The 17,622-nt window shown below is 36.8% G+C and overlaps 2 protein-coding genes across 4 annotated transcripts in view; both read left to right on the top strand.

The window, feature by feature from the left end:
- Positions 1 to 4,681, top strand: part of LOC107707369 (dnaJ homolog subfamily B member 12-like) — an 8,594-nt gene extending 3,913 nt beyond the window's left edge. For both annotated transcript variants that reach the window (XM_016511366.1, XM_016511360.1), the window contains 4 exons: positions 2,728 to 2,837; positions 3,645 to 3,817; positions 3,961 to 4,095; positions 4,201 to 4,681. In XM_016511366.1, the coding sequence (XP_016366852.1) occupies positions 2,728 to 2,837; positions 3,645 to 3,817; positions 3,961 to 4,085 (408 nt within the window). In that variant the 3' untranslated portion in view covers positions 4,086 to 4,095; positions 4,201 to 4,681. The remainder of the gene's footprint in view (positions 1 to 2,727; positions 2,838 to 3,644; positions 3,818 to 3,960; positions 4,096 to 4,200) is intronic.
- Positions 4,682 to 10,903: 6,222 nt separating this feature from the next.
- The window catches only part of LOC107707351 (SPARC (osteonectin), cwcv and kazal like domains proteoglycan 2), a 42,233-nt gene continuing 35,514 nt past the window's right edge, over positions 10,904 to 17,622 (top strand). For both annotated transcript variants that reach the window (XM_016511350.1, XM_016511343.1), the window contains exon 1: positions 10,904 to 11,197. In XM_016511350.1, coding sequence (XP_016366836.1) covers positions 11,015 to 11,197 — 183 coding nt within the window. In that variant the 5' untranslated portion in view covers positions 10,904 to 11,014. The remainder of the gene's footprint in view (positions 11,198 to 17,622) is intronic.

Genomic DNA, 17,622 nt, shown 5'->3' with positions numbered 1-17,622 from the left:
TTTGATATAAGGTGAACATTAATTTATTTGTGCTGTTTTTTTTTCCTTAAATATATAGTTTTATAGGGGGAGGTTTCATAGACTTAGAAAAATCATTTTTCAGAAGTTTTGTACAGACATCTGTTGTGGGTGTTCTTGGCAGTTTTTATGAGGCTTTTTTTTTTATTATAGTGTTCATATCGATATCGGAATTATATCGTATCGACCGAAATTAAGAAATATATCGTGATATAAATTTTGTCCATGTCGTCCAGCCCTACTCCACAAATCTAAAAACATTAATATGTCCAAAAGTCTCTCATTAACAGTTCTACACCAGAACCTTTGATATTCAACATAATATAATGTCATAGATCACTATTTTCCAGAGACACAAAATTAGATCAATTGACCTCAATACTGTTTCAACTGATTAAAGCTCACAAATGTTGATATTTAGGTGAAATGACAATTAAGAAGAGCATAGCCCATTATTAAATGTGTTATAAGATTGTGTCACAGGGTTTCTGCAGGTCCTAAAAAGGTCTTAAAATCACATATTCATGGCATTAAATGTTGCTTGCACTGCAAAAAAACAACAACATAAAGATACAATTACTTGAGATGCAAATTGAATATATGAAGTCTTATTTTCTTATTGAACAATAGTAAGTGTAAAGAGTTTATGCTTAACACAAAAACACACATCTGTCAATGGGGTATGAAAACTTGTTTTCTCAGTTAAATTAAGTAAACTTTTCTGAGCCCATTGACAGATATTTGTTCTTGTTTTAATCATGAACTCACTTCATTTTGATCAATTTCTAATAAAACAAGACATCCAATATTACATTATTTTGCTTCTCAAGTAAATGTATCTTGGTTTAAACTAGACAAAATTGTAGGGGTGCTCCGATTAATCGGCTACCGATCACTATCGGCCGATAATCACGTTGGGATGTTTGATTGGCGGTCTCTAAAAAGGCCGATCTCAAGCTGATGATGCTGCCGTGAGAGGTTTGGCACAGACATGCAGCGGCACCGTCTCAGTCTCTGTCCGTCGTCACTAAAGTTTATAAATTGCATTACTTTTTAATTCTTGCCAGTGTTTAACCATTCAACGCCCGCGCGCTCTCCTGGAGACCATGCGCTCATGCACAATCGCAGCACACACACATAACGCCAGGTTCACATTACTCCATTTGCGGTGCGTATTTTTTCCGCGCTCATGTTAACGGATTAAAGCGTTCACTGCACACGGTTGCGGTCCGTCAGTGCGTTCCAGGAGCGGTGCGTCTGCAGCAGTGCAGAGATCATTTCCGCATCGAGTCTACTGCTGCGCTGGGTTTAAGGTTCAAAAAACGCATTATTTTCCACATACTGTACATTATTGTTTCTCCTCTATGCCCCGCCTTTCTGAACCGCGCCGATTTTTACAAAGCTCATCGGTCTGAAAAGCGAGGTGTGCTCTGATTGGCCAGCTATCCAGTGCGTTGTGATTGGCCGAATACCTCAAGCGTGTGACGGAAATGTTACGCCCCTTGCCATACTGTGATGCCGTCCGGCCGGAGCAACGATTCAAAAACATTAAAACCTATTAGAAACGAGGCATTTGTTGCATCCAGTGGGGACATAATTACAGATTATAATGACGTATACTGTCTTTTTACGCGTTGCATCGCGCTGCGTAAACAAAACCATGTCTGCATTTGTGATCGGAGAAATGACAAACAACAAGCGCTACTCTACACTGCCCAAAACTCACGTTTGAATCATCAGTGCCAAATCCTTTAAATGAATACGTACTTACAGTCTGTGAGTCAGAACAGCCGGCACTGTAGTCTACTCTACCAGGATCAGGAAACAGTCCTCCATAAAATGCACTGCACACATCTGATAAATGCAAAAGTAAAAAGCATTGAATAATGTGTTGCTTATGTTTATTGTTTAAACATGTCTGTGAAAGATTGTATTACTGTACTGTGTAAAAAAAGAATTGCAATGCTGAAAAAGCATTTTCAGTGACAATGTTTGGATTTGAAATCAAAATAATGGAATGATTATAATGTTGGAATAAATGTTGTGTTTGTGGTAAACAGCCAGGGATCAGTAGCGGACTCCTGTGTGAAAGCTGCTTCCCCTCTCACAAGAGTCACCTAAGAATGTAATTCCCCCCATTTTCGAAAAATCGGAAATTATTCAGGCCCTGAATAAATGTCTAAAAATCCTGATTGAAGTATCACTATAAATAGCTATAAATTATAAAAAGAAGGCTTTAAAAAGAACGGTATCGGTGACCGGTATCGGCAGATACTGCTTTCAGTGATCGGCGATTGGTGATCGGCCTCAAAAATCCTAATCAGAGCACCCCTACAAAATTGTGAGGAGGAACATCATTTGTGTAGTGTAGTGTAATTAGAAGGTAAAGTAAACATTTTCATATTCTTAAGCAATTTTTTGCACAATGTTGTGTTACGTTCAATACGTTTACATTTTGTTTACTTGATCTTAAAAAGGTCTTAGAAAGTCTTCTATTCACCTACGTACAACATACAGAAACCCTGTGTGTCATCTATGGTCAAGAGAACAAATAAAATAAAATTTGTTCTGTGATATGTTAAATTGCATTATTTGAGCCAGTTGGTATGTATTTAAAAGAAGTTTTCAGGCTGATGAAATATAGCAATAGTTTTTTTCATTATGTCATGGTGTACTGTTTAATATTAATGAATGATTTTTATCATCCAGGGTGGCCTTGCCTTGTTTGTACAGCTGATGCCAATACTCATTCTGATCATAGTCTCGGCTCTCAGCCAGATGATGGTTTCCAGTCCTCCATACAGCCTCAGCCACAGACCGTAAGACCAACATTGACTAAATGATCATGTGTATTATTTAACACTGGTGTGTGTTTGATAGTCATATGAAGCATGTTCTCTATCCCATTGTGCATTTTGAGTTAGCTGTCACACTAAGTTAAAGTCCGCATGAAATCAAAATTGACTTTATTTACTTTACTAGCGCACATTGCTAGTAATGATGTGAACAATTAATCAGTGCAAGTTAATCCGCTGAAAAAAATTGTTTGTCTTCGTAATCTTTAATCAAAATCTGAACATTTACTTCCGCTCTGGAATGGCATTCCTTTTCTGATGACCTCAGTTTGACGGCTTGGGCAGAATATCCTTAAACACACCCCTTTAACTGTTAGATTGCTATGAGTGAGAGACCGAGAGGAGGAGCGCAAACATAAAACCATGCCCTCTATTCAATATTCAGTTTCAGATGGAAATACGTCACTACACTGAAATAAAGTCGGCAGCAAGTCAGTTTGACGGCTTGGGCAGAATATCCTTAAACACACCCCTCTAACTGTTAGATTGCTATGAGTGAGAGACCGAGAGGAGCAGCGCAAAAATAAAACCATGCCCTCTATTCAATATTCCGTTTCAGCTGGAAATACGTCACTACACTGAAATAAAGTCGGCAGCAACTTCCGGTTCACGCGGACTTTAACCATTTGTATGCGTTTGCTTTCATATCCTTAAACCTCAGTCTCACAGAAAAATGTTCTGAAAGAAAAAATGTTTATCTTACTAAAGCATGATGGATGTCACTCAAGTGATAAATATCCCTGACGTTATCGAACACTCCACCTGCTTTAGATCCATGGGCCACACAAACAGGCGACACACTGTAACTCTGAAGGTGCCTTACTATGTGGGCGACCACTTCTCAGAAGAATATACGGGGATGAATCTTAAGAATGTTGAACAAAGTGTGGAGGAAGACTATATATCAAACCTGAGAAACAATTGCTGGAAGGAGAAGCAACAAAGTATGTGACGCATATGAAGCTGCTTAATAATGCATGTTTATAGATGATGTATAAAGCAGTGTTTCACATTGCCTGTCCACATAATGCAAGTGAAATTTAGCAAAATATTCTGAAAACGTAGACATATGTGCTCTTGTTTGCAGAGGAAGGCTTGTTGTATCGGGCACGTTACTTTGGAGACACAGACTTATACCAAAGGGCACAGAAAATGGCAACACCCAGCTGCTCGAAACTTTCAGATATACAGGTTCTGTTACATGGTCATTGAGTAGCAGAATGTGAGTTTACTTTTCTTTTCTGAATTGTAATTGTTCGTCTAGTGGATTATCTAGTGTTTATCTGTGGACATTCTTTGACTGTTTTATCATTTTGTTCTGTTTCAGGTGGTGTCCTGTTGAGACGTTATTTGAAGATGACAATATACAGAAATGTTCTGTTCTCTTTGCTAAAATGGGACATTGCATTGCACCAGTTCAGGAGAAAGAAAGATAGCCCATCCTGGTGCCACATGGGTTCACTCTCATCTCTCCTTCAAAATCTTAGGAAAATTACAACTCATGGAAGATCTTAACATCTGCGAAATGGTTTTATATATGGATTTAAATATGTAATGAATTAAAAAAATAATAAAGCATTGGATGATTTACTGGTAGAGAGGAAAGTGCACAGCTGTTAAATGGTAATCAGTGCTGCTAGCTTACTGCTTTTCTTTTTTTATTTAGACCTATTCTTCTCAAAGCATTTTTCAATACCCATATTTGGGTTTTCTGAGCCAATTCTGAAATTTCTAGTAATGTTTGATCCGTTTATCTGACCACAGGAAGTCAAATGATTACACCGGTGTCATTCAGCATTTAATGAATTGTTTCCTGTGGTTTTGCCTGTTGGATTTTTAAAAAGAATGTTTGAGATTTATGCAAATGGAAGGTTAATATTTGTATTTATTAAATGGTATCATACTATTTTCTTCCATTTTAATTTATTTTTAGAACCTTAGAAGCATTCATTTTAACTGTGTTTTGCAAAGTGTAGATGGAGGGTTCTGAAGCATAATCAAGTGCCTTGCCAGATCCAGTCTTAATGTATACTGTACATCTCTGCATTATGTAATATAGGAAGGAAATACATCAATGCTTGGCATTAGTGCTTGGACCAATTAGCCACTAAAATGTTCTTGGAGATTTTTTTTCTTCCATGTTTTATGTACTTTCATTTCAGTGCAACATTTTATGATTTTTTGTGTGTATGTAATGTAACATAGTTACCAAAAAAATAAATAAATAAGAATACATTTTCTTTTTAACAAATTTAGAGTTGAAACATAATTATGCCTAATTTCACATTCCGAGGATATATTAAGCTTGTGACAGTCATTTCTTAAAAAAGGTTAATTTTGTTGCCATATAAACATTTTTTTTTTTAATTTTCTGAAATATTTGCAACCAGTGGTGCTTCAGAAAGGCTATCCATCTGAAAGTAAAATGTTCATTTTGTAGTCTCTATTGACTTGCATCTAAAGCAAAGAATATTTGTAATTACCCAAAATGATGAACCCAATTTGAATTGGCCCAATTAAAGGTATTTAAATAATCTTTAAGATCTGGTTAATGCATTCTTTTTGGCCCTTAGGTTCTTTTGGGAATGAATCTACAACAAATGTAATTATGATGCTTTTACAACTGTCTAATTTATGAGGTAAGCACAATGAGATTTAAATACATATTCAGCAAAGAATTATTTTAGTTTGCCCTTTAAGGCTGTCTTGAAGTAAGAAAATTGCAACTACTTTGAAAAATAAATATTTAGGGTCAAGTCTGTTTGGACATACACTACTGCTCAAAAGTTTTGGGATCAGTAATTTTATTTTATTTTTTTTAGTTATTGAAAGAAGTCTGCATTTATTTGATTAAAACATAGTAACATTATTATTATTATTATTTAAAATGATACTATTTTCGTATAATTTAAATGTATTCCTGTGATGGCAAAGCTGAAATCTCAGCAACTATTACTCCAGTCTTCTGTGTCACGTGATACTTTAGAAAATATTCTAATATGCTGATTTAGTGCTACAGAAAAAAGTATGAATTTCTTTAACAAATAATAAAAAAAAAACTTCTGTAAAGTAGTATAGATTGGGATTATCAGTCAACAGTGGGTGTTGTAATTGCACACCAGGTGGCAGTCATGAGCTTTGCTCATAGAAATCATTAAAGAAATTAACGCTATTATTTTATCAACCTCAGTGTTCTTTGGTTTTCACATTGGAATAACAATACATAAACATACAAAACAAAAATGCACATTAATATCAAGTATATTGTTGCTAGCATTCGTACTAGGATGATCACCTCTTCCTTTTCATCCTACAGTCATAAAACCTATTCCACATCTGAATATTATATATGGTGAACAACACAGGCATATATTTGATCCCTAATGCTTAAAAAAGCTTTACCTATATATAACTGTCCTTTCAATCTTCATGAAATCCAGGCAGACTAAAGGACACTGCAAGTGTCTTGACTGATGCAGGTGGGCTCAGTGTTGGTGGTCAGAGTTTCATGAAATCATGGACTGAGCTGATTTAATGGGCAGCACAGAGAGGGGAGGAGCAACAGAACAGTCCCTGGACTGATCTGAGTAGTCAGTAACCATAGAAACGCCATGCTTTTGGGAAAGAGGACAGACTCCTGTTTTGTCTGTGGTCACTAATGTTTAAAGTCTTGAAACCATTATTATCTCCAGAACTATGAACTAATTGTGACTGCATATGGCATGACAATATCATCTGACTGCAAAATACTGGAGCTTTTCTTTCTTTTTTTTTTTTGATTGATAGAGAAATGTGTTTGATTATTAATATCAAGAACATAATCCAGTATAGATGCACACTGCGTCTAAATAATGTCTCTCTGTGTGTCTTCATCCAAAACACTGTTCCATTTAAGATTTGATTTATTGCAGGGGAGGACAAAAAGGATCCCAGCTCCCAGAGGGCCAGGAGAAACTCTGATGTTGTTGGATAATTCTTGCTGAGATGTAGTGTTCTTTCATGCAGTTCCAATACGCAGCACAGCAAGTTTAGGTGTAAAGTTACAGTTAAGGTTAACATAGAGATCCAAGCCACTTATCTATTGGACCATGAGGAGGTTGCTTTCCTTCAGTGACATTATTGCACAGATGAGTAATTTATTAAAATGTCATGCCATTTACAAATTGGCCCCCTTTTGAGGGAAGCTAACCCTAAAACAACTCTAAAATCCTACTGTCAGCAAAATTGTGCAAAGATCATGTCTGCCACTATTGCTGTAGACGGAGGGAGGCAATATTAGGCTAAGACATTGTTTAACGCCTTCAGCGAAGATTAATTGAGCCACTTTAAAGATTATGCTGTGTGTTTCAGAGAAAAAGAACGCAGATGCTGACATTTTGAGTGCAGATTTATACTGGCGAGGAAGCACTGAAAAATGACACCTTGCAATGCGGAATTGAGGATTAAAGCTTAAAAAACAAACTCTAATCCAGAGAAAATAAATTATCAGATATAATCATTACATAGCTCTCTAAATACTCGATTCTGATTGGTCAATAGTAGCATCCTGTGATTATTACCTAATATTCACTGTGGTCCATGGCAATAGTGTATCAGTCTGCTCATTTTTGCAACTGAAACCGTTGCTTCTGTCATACCTCAGAGTACTTCTGTATTAATGTTATTGTAACACTGTTGCAGTATATTCGTCAGCTATCTGATGCAACTGATGAAAGACAACAAAGGTTTTACACATGTTCTGAATGGATCAAATGAAAGTGCACAAGAGCACTCCTTTTATAATCACTAAAAATCTGTCACTCATTTTAGTTCATGCAATCTCACAAAGTTCCCTTATAATCAACGAAACTGTCTACACTGCAAAATGAATATTTTATTTACATTGTGTCCACTCTTTGTTATTATGAGAGGATTCGCGAGCGTGCAGAACTCAGCACTTTACAAAAACTCTGGCATTTTTAGCGAGGGATTCTGATTGGCCAATGCATTCAAGAAAACAGAGATGTCTGTGTTCTTCTTAACTCAAACACAAATACATACTGGATTGTTGTCGAAGAATTAGATCTGTCTTGGGTGCCTATACGTCATGTTCTGACCGGAATTTCTAAATTGCCTCAAATATCCATGTTTCGGCTTTGTTTTTCTATTGTTTTCATACTTGTTGAAGGTAATGATTGAAAAGTAGTTCGACCAATAGCATGCAGGCTTTGTAATCGACCAATCGTGACGTGTGAGAAGGTGGGATCTACAGAGAACAATGAACGCAATGCATAATGTATAATATAGGAGGAAAAGAGAGCGTATATATGAGAACAAAGCCAAAACTCTGACATGTTAGGCAATTAGAAATCCCGTATGGACGTATGGGCACTTTCACTGTAAGTTTTTACCTTGAAATATCAGTTTCAAAATCCTTCTGATGATGGTACACTGACTAAAAAGGTGAATTGCCTCTTTTTCTGTCCCACAAAATTCTGGCTCCAAAATCGCAAAAATACACAAACAGTTGCTTTGAATCAGTATTAGGCTACATGTCTTTTTATTTATTTGATGAGCATACAGAATAGTGTACAGTCAGTCGGTGATTACTGATATGATCAATGAGATATGACCGTTTTCCTATAACCATGTTAGAATATACAGTATATGTCCATATGTGTCGTTACCTCTTAAAAAATTGCCACCTTGAATCAGCAAAGCCAAAAATGAGACCAAAGGTAAAAAGACATTTCAGTATCACTAAAAATCACTAAAGGGAAACCTAGAAGAGTGTAACTTGCTGTGCAAGGTAATGATATCTGGGACTTTTCAGAGTCTCGTTGCAGATGAAAGAATGAAATGAAGCAGGGTAAGTGTAGGATTTGCCTTCACTGCTGCATATGCGATGCAGTGCTGGGAAGTGCTGAGAGCAGGGAAAAACTGCACCCTGTCCTGGGTCCGTGTGGTACAACATCACCTTTAAACATTGATGTTTCTTTCTTAGTACTTGTAAGAGGAAAAGGAGTAATATAGAGTCAATATGTCTCTTATGTTCTTTCCTAACTAGCTCAAACAGTGCATGGTTCTGGCAACCACAAGACCTTGGGTTTGATTCCCAGGGAACAGATAAAAATTACTTCTATAGATCTTAGTCAGCATAGATGTCATGTTATATATATATATATATATATATATATATATATTTATAATTGGAATTGTTTTTGTTTACACAACTGTGACAAATATGTATACAAAAAAGCTTGTCAAAACCCTGTCTTTAATAGAGATGTATGTTCTGTGTCAAGTATGTTGAGGTTTGCATTGCTTGCCTGCAGCCTATCTTCTTTCATATGAATCAGGTGTCACACATATTCATACATATATGTATGTATGAAACTACAGCAAGTGACAACTATAGCCTTGGTCAAAAATGACCACTTGAAACCCCCTGTGGGGCTTTCAGGGTTGAGTTTCACTATACACTGACATATTCACACACAGCTAAACGATTGAATCTATCTATCTATCTATCTATATATCTATCTATCTATCTATCGGTCTATCTGTCTATCTATCATGAAAAAAGCCTCTATAACTTCTTCAAAATTGTGCATGTTATTATTATTATTAAAGAGGCCTTTCATGAAAAATTGTCAGTATCAGGGTGCATGTTTCTATCTGAGCACTTTAAGTTTCGTTGAAATAAAAAATACGATTTCCCCTTGTGCACACAAAACATCTAATGAAACTGAAGGCCTGCTGCAAATGAAGGTGTAGCAAACCGTTTTATACCCATTGTTCAAGTGAAACCTGCACAGCTCTTTACAAATAGGTTAATACTACAGCGCAATTTGCAACAAAATGACAAACATTTTTATCTACTGATTTATGGGTACTACAACAAAACAAGCTATAATAGCTCAGTCTATTTACAGCAAATTTCAATAAACAGAAAGTAGGAAGTGTGTGAATCTAAATATGTGTGTAAATATGTAAATCAACATATAAATATAAAGTTTACATAAAATGTTGACTTTACAAAATTTAAGGTAGTATGTCATGCCTGCTTAAAGAAAAAAATACATTTTAGTGGTGGCTAGATATCACTTGTCACTGGGGAAAATGCGATTTAGGTATTTATGTACAAATATTGGCTAATTCGAATTAATTAATTTTTGAGTAAATTGGTTGAGTGAATGATTCAATGATTCACTCATAAAGACATGGCCTACTACAATTCCTGCAATAAAGTATTGTAGACATAGGAAATGAGTCGAATTCAGCCAGTCACTTGTGTCCTTAAAAAAGGGAAGCAGTTTTTTCAACAAATAGGTTGAGTGAACTATCCAATGACCCACAAGGACAGTCCCTTGTTTCATTTCAGTGTTTTGAAAGAATTGATGAATGAATGAGCAATGAAGCACTCATAATAGTCTCTATATAGTCCTCCTACTGGAGTATTGATGTAACCTGCATAAAGATCCCCACATCTGTTAATTTTTCTCCAATTGTAAATAAATAAATAGTTTGAGGTATTTAGATTCACCTCAATTATTTAGTTCTCAGTATCTCATATAAATGGAATATATAAACTACAGAAAGATGACTATAATATTTGCTATTTTTTAAATCATTTTATAAATGTTTTTATTAATATTTTTCAAAACAGTAGTGACCAAAATGTATAGCGACACCTGTAAACTCCAATAAAAACGTTATTATTATGCATACATTTAAAAACAAGAAAATCAAATGAAATGGTACATTTGTTTTAAGACCAGTCTAGTGGTCATCCTGCGGTCTAAGTGAAAAATACTTCTGTTTTAAAAACGCATGGCAGGTAAAAGTGTGGAGCATGTTTATTTTCCCATGGTTATTTTCTGTTTTAAGTGGTGATGGGCTAACTGACATCTCGAATGATCCTATAATAGCTATAACGACAGCAGAATTTAATGAAATTCCGAGCGCGCGTTTACTGACAAGCTTTGATAGCAGCAGCTCTTTGCGTCTTCATCTCTCTCTCTCTCTCTCGCTCTCTCTCTCTCTCTCTCTCTCTATAGAGGGAAGACGCATCCTGTAATAAGGTCACACTTCACTGTAGTCTCAGCATCCGTCTCTCGCCCGTTAAAGCAGAGCAATCGAGACATCAGACAAGCGGAATAATGGTGTGGATGAATGATCTGGGATGTCTTCTCGTGCTGACGCTTGTACGGTTTTCCGTGCAGGTGGACGTTAAGAGCGGGAAAGAAGCGGAGAAAACGGGGAATTTCATGGAAGATGAACAGTGGCTGTCCACCATTTCCCAGTACAGCCGCAAGATCAAGCACTGGAACCGCTTCAGAGATGTGAGTTATCCTTGAGGCGATGAATGATGACATTTGGCTACCTGACTCTCTCTGCTTTAGCTCGTATCAATACCGATTGTTAGGAAGTGTTAAGAATGGTAATGCTGGACAGTCTTATTCCTAAAACACCATTAGTCCTTCAGCATTCCCTTAGAAATCAATCTTCCTTGTCAAAGCAGTTGCATTTAAGATAATAAATAGCTGTTGTTGTGATAGAATAGCTTTGAACTGTTGAGTTCATGCTGTAAATGTACTAAAAGGCTTTAAATATATACAATTATCTATAAAAGACTTTAGACAAATCTTTAAAAGTATCTTGCAAAGGTAAAATGCTCTAAAATTCTCAGATTTTCAGTCAAACCCTAAATATAGCGTACTTGGTAACAATGTACCATCTGTTGTTGTTTGTTTAATTGACAATAGGTTTGATTACAGAATAAAGCAGATTGCATTAGAGTGGCATTGCCCAGCTGGTTGGTGTGATGTAATAATAGGCAACTTTAATAATTGATTAGAACTTCACATGTATTCAGAGGGAGATTTATGGAATGATTTATCTCTCAAAGGTCATGTTGTAGCATGTGTCCTTGTACAGGTATGTTATTTGATCCTTTATTCAATGGCATTTCTTTATAAAATCATCCAAGACATTGTAAGGAAAAACATCCTTTGTTAGTCAAAAATCAATGAATATGCAACACAATCAAAATTACGTATGGTGATGATTAATATTACGACTTCATGTTTATTTATAGTTTGCAGGTGACCTACTGTTCTTGAAAACTAAAAGGTCCTCGGTTGTTTTCTGTTGAGTTTTGCTGCTCCAAATGAAACATTAAACCGTCCAATAGAAACTGTGATTTATCTCCATCAGTGTTTGGCCGGTAGCTATTTTTACCCTTCTAGAACTGGACTAAGTGTATAACTCCTTAAATGATTACGGTGGAAAAACACATATACGAGAACCCGGAATTTATCAAAATGTGGGAATGAAAAGATTAAGTGCGAATTAGACTGGGATTATAAATAGATGGGCACAGCGTTTCTACATCAGTGGCTTACATTCAAACGAGGCCCTGCAGCAGACTTTATATTCTCCAATCAATGGCTATTGATCACACCATCTCAAACATATGAATAGCAGAGGAGCGATGCTTGTCCAACACAGAAAACCAAAACAGCTTTGAGAAAACAAGTCTCAGCCCTTTCACTGTCTCTGACTCAACCATCTAATTAGAATGCAGGTTGTTCTTGCTGCTGTTTCTTGAACTGTACTTGAGGTGACACACTTCAGTAGCACTGAATAGCACTGGCCCATGACATGCTGTCTGCTGTTTTGTTTGGGTTGTCATGTCATTGCACAGATGGGAAGATCCTAATTGTGAATGATTAATGCAAAACGGTATTTTTTAGATAACATGCAGTATGTGCAGGATATGACAGAATCAGGACCCCTTGAATAAGAATATATACCAAAAAAGTAAACTTGTCTCCCAGCAAAACTAATATAATGCTAGAACTTTAATTATAGCTGACTGCCTTAAAAATATTTCATTTGACTGCCAAATGAGTAACTTCTCACCTTGATATATGCCCAACCACACACTTCGTGGATTAACATAATTTGCATTGTAATTGGATATTGATTTTAATGCGCTCACACAGACTGTCTCAACCCTAGCTCCTGTCAAAACAAAGAATCAATATTAAAATGCATTTATATGTGGTTTCATATCATGGTAAACCATGCTTATAAATGTATATATTATTCTGAGATTGCAAGGATTCTGAGACATCAACAGGCCCTCTGACACAGATCAGTACATTTTTAACAGTCACCTGTTATCGTTGATCAGAGACAGAGATGGAACTGATGAGGACTCTGAAATTTAATCTGTCTCTGAACACAGCTTATTTCATCTTTAACGTGTTGCTTGTGACAAAGGCAAATAATCCAAATTGATGCTGGCTTTTAAAGTCCTCTGAGGTTCTCAGAGCAGAATAATGATATAACTCAAGCGAACACTGATGAAAGCAGCAGAACATGAAAGGCTCATAAGCACACGCTGATGCATATATAGATGCGTGTAATTTGCCATTAATATTTCATATTCTTTGTGTATTCCATTCTTGGTTGATTATAACATCTTAATTTTTTAGATACAGCATGAGATCATTGTAATGAGACTGATGTTTAAGTTTATTTGAGAACTCTTAGGAGGTGTCCTCGCTCTGATTACTTTTTGTTTCATTATAAATTGAAATATCAACCCTCTACATTGCGAGTAAATCACTCGCATATGCGACTAAATCTTACTCTGGGCGACTAAATAATGTCTAACATTAGCCATTGGCTAATAAATTCTTAGATTTTACACGCCAGTATGTGTGTGAGAGGCGTTCAACAGATTTTCACTCGATAAACACGCTGACTGAGCGCTTGAGAGTTTCACTCTCCGTCAAACGATCTGTACTATTTGGATGCGCTCAATAGATCATGTCATGTACTAAATGGATGCGCAGTATGTAGCACGCAGCGCACCTGTATTTGACGTACCGTAAACTAGTGTGAAGGCGCACGACTCGCCGTCGCTTTAACTGCTGTGTTTCTCACACATGCAAAGAGAGAGAGCGAGAGTCTTGCATACCACGATGAATCGACGCGATACATGTAAACCATATTCTGTGTTGTATTTTCCTGTCAAAATAACAGAGTTCATTTAGAATTATTCAGCTTTTAAGAACAAGCAAAAGATATGCCGGTTTCTCGGCAGTGGGCGGAGCTAATGCGCAAACAGCTCTCGTTGGCTGGCGCTCATCTATTACCGTCCCTGTTTTGATTTCAGCAAATCAGTTCGAGCAAACGCTGACAACGTGATTAATATTCATGAACCCAGCAAATAATAATAGTAGTAGTAGTAGTATCTTTTAATAATAATTACTATTACCTATATATTACCAACAATATCTTAAACACCACCACCAGTCCTAAGTTCAGTTAAAATGACAAATATGCATTCATTCATGGTTACCAAGTTTTAGTTCTAATCACTAGTTCTATCATTAAATAGTGCTTAATTATCATAATATCATAATATAATGCTTGATTGGCTGAAGTTAAGAGTGCACATTCAGTTATTTAAGAAGCTGTTCCATTTTACAAAGATAAACTGATTGGGTGGAATCATGTGTGTGTGTGTGTGTACTTAACCATATTTTGGGGACAAATTTGTACCCAAAAGTGAGCAAAGCCTGACAAAATCGGCAAAAACCTCAATTTGTGGATGTCCTCATTTGTAAAACTGTTATAAAAATAAAGTAAACAAAGTTTTTTTTACTTTTGAAATTGTAAAAATGCAGAAAGTTTTCTGTGAGGGGTAGGGGTGGGTTTAGGTTAAAAAGTGTATAACTATCTGTATATAAAAACAATAGAAGTCTATGTAATGTCCCCATTTAGATAGCTAAATAAACGCGCGCGCGCGTGTGTGTGTGTGTGTGTAAAATAGTATATCAGTCTGGCGAGTAAACAAAAAAATTTACTAGCCAATGGCGATTATATTGCCAAGGTGTGCATAGAGGGTTGTAATGGCTCTATATAATTAGAGGATATTGTTATATTAATGACAGTTATCAAATGACTAATTTATGATATTTGCTCAGGTGGGTGCTGTGGTCTTATCTATCGGATTGCAACGCGCATTCTTGTTAACAGTTGTGAACATTACACATAGTGTGTGTCTGATTAGAGTTAAGCCAGCTGGCATGGTAGCCCAGGCACACATAGCCATAGGCCACTAGTGTTAAGCCCGTCTGTGTGGTAGCATAGGCACACATAGATAATAATACATGTGGTTCACATGGCTCTTCGGAGCAGCAGCAGTACCTATGTCTTTGGCGATAGATCTGCTTTGTGGGGGGTGTCTTGTTCTATTCCTTTCTGTTAATCTTCATGTGTGTGGGGACATGTGCGTATGTGCACTGATGCAGCAGTTATATCCTTATACTCAGCAACATGCACATATTGGCTTGTATTCTTCATTTCTGTGTCTCCTGCTTTGTGGGGGGTTATTCATATATGTTATATGTGCAAATTAAATATTCCTTACATGCTCACAGCAGCATGTTGTGGATGTATTGGCAGTAGCAGCAGCAGTGTAGCAGATCTATTCTGCCAAGACCAAATACATTAACATTGTCATGTACATTACAATGCAAATCACTCCGAGAGTTATGACAGAAATACAAAGTTATGGCATGAAACTATAGATGGAGCAGTCTGAACTCAATATGACATAATGATATCAATATCACATGGCACGGCTGATTGGTTCTCTCCTGTAATGGTAGCCAATAAGCTCGCTGCTCAACATCCAAATACTTGGCAGTGTTTGCTTTAGCAGTAGCAGCACACTTCAGAAACCCTCCACCTTCCCCAACTCCACCTGTATAGATTTGCTACGGGGTGATCATGTATTCTATGGGGGTTATTCATATATGTTATATGTGCAGCAGCAATATTCCTTACATGCTCACAGCAGTATGTTGTGGATGTATTGGCAGTAGCAATTCTCGGTACTTGCTCTGCCACAGCTCAAAAAAGTTAAAGGAACACTTTTTAATCAGAGTATAGCATCAAGTCAATTAAACGTCTCCGGTTACTATCGTAACCTCAGTTCCATGAGAGTGGGAACGAGACATTGCAGAGCTTCAGGAAAGGTTGAAAGGAAGGAGTTCCCATAGCGGAGAAGCTCTGCGATGTCGAGTGAAGCTTGAGAGGAAACTCCTGGGATATTGGGGTACACTAGATGGGCAGGTACACTAGATGGGCAACAATGAGACGACCCCCAAAACAGGAACGGTTTTACAGGTGGAGGCCACTGAAATTTTTTTCCTACTCATCCTTTCTGACTGGTTTTCACTAGATGTGTTTTCAAATTGTTCCTTTAATTTTTTTTGAGCAGTGTACCATTTAACCATGGTATTTGTACAACTGTGGTTACACAAATGGTAGTCAATACATGGTTACTACTTTTACTATAGTAAAAATCATGGTTAATTTTCGTAAGCATTGTTGGGGTCCCCTTTGTGGTCTGTGCTTCTTGCAGTGCAATTTTTTGTTTTGTGAGTATTTGCAGCGTGTTTCTGTTTTTGGTTGTGTTGCGAGAATTTGCAGCATGTGCGCTGTCAAACTGATAAAGATGTATTCTTAATTTGCTGGTGCTTTTTCTATTTGCATGTGTTTTCTTAAGTTGCAGTGCATTGAGCTCTCTTGGCCACCGTATATGCAACTTCCAAATTAGGAACATTATCATGAGGGCACAACAATATTTGCAGTACACAATGCAGTCAACAAGTACATGTAACTAGAGGCGTAGCAATAGGGCAGGCAAGGCAGGCAATTGCCTGGGGCTCTGCATTTTGAGGGCCCCCTCTCGCGTTACGCTGGATGTGCTTGCTTTTTCCTCGTGATGCATTTTCAAACTGGCACAGCGCTTACTCATGCATTTGCTAATTTAAACATGAAGAGGACTTATCCGTCTGGCAGCCAGAAGCAGAAAAAAAGCAAGAAGAGGAGGAAAAGAGGAAACATGACCGAGGTAAATGATGGAGATAAGATTGACTAAAGAATAATTATATGACAAACACATGTTTTCGTTGTTAATTCCAGCTTATTTTTGTTTAATTATTTGCAAGATGAATTACTGGTAATAGTCCAATTACTAATAGGGTTACTGGGAAACAGGTTAGCTAGGGCAAGTTTCAGTACTGTGTCTTGCTGCCAGTGGGGAGCCCACGAATCAATATAAATAAATATAATCACACTTACTTAGTTGACATTATTTATTATTATTAAATATTATTATTATTATTTAAACAACAGATTATTGTTGTTTCACTTTCACAGCACGTAAAAAAATCACACTCTTACTTGATCTGGACAAACTGTGCATCAGTAGAAAGATTAAAGACAGCTTCGATATTTGACCACTGTTTTGATAAATTACTAAACTACTGTCACTGCAACAATGTTTTATGTCAGGAGTGCAAGATAATAAATCTGTATGTGTCATATACTTCACTGAACATCGTCAATACGGGCTTATAGTCCAAAGATGCATATACATGGAGATATATAGATATATTTACACATGCTTACTTCATATTTCTTCAGACAGAATCATCATTTCTATTCATTTTCCACTGATTTACGTGATGATGAAACTTAGCAGCTCCCTGGGCTGTCTTGGTGTGTTTACTCTTTCGTGCTCATGCTGTGACTCAGAGAAACCTTGATTCGTCCATCGCCTGTCAATCATATTGGGCATCATAACAAGCCCCGTCTCATCCTGTCACGAGCTCCCCTGCTCTTCCGCGTTCATATCTGACCATAACAAACACAGAGAAACATCTGGGAGATGTTCCAT

The sequence above is a fragment of the Sinocyclocheilus rhinocerous genome, unplaced genomic scaffold (assembly GCF_001515625.1).
Source record: "Sinocyclocheilus rhinocerous isolate Xijiao unplaced genomic scaffold, SAMN03320098_v1.1 scaffold1243, whole genome shotgun sequence".
Classification (NCBI taxonomy): domain Eukaryota; kingdom Metazoa; phylum Chordata; class Actinopteri; order Cypriniformes; family Cyprinidae; genus Sinocyclocheilus; species Sinocyclocheilus rhinocerous.
The sequence above is the reverse complement of the archived record's forward strand: the minus strand, read 5'-3'. Positions and strand labels throughout refer to the sequence as shown.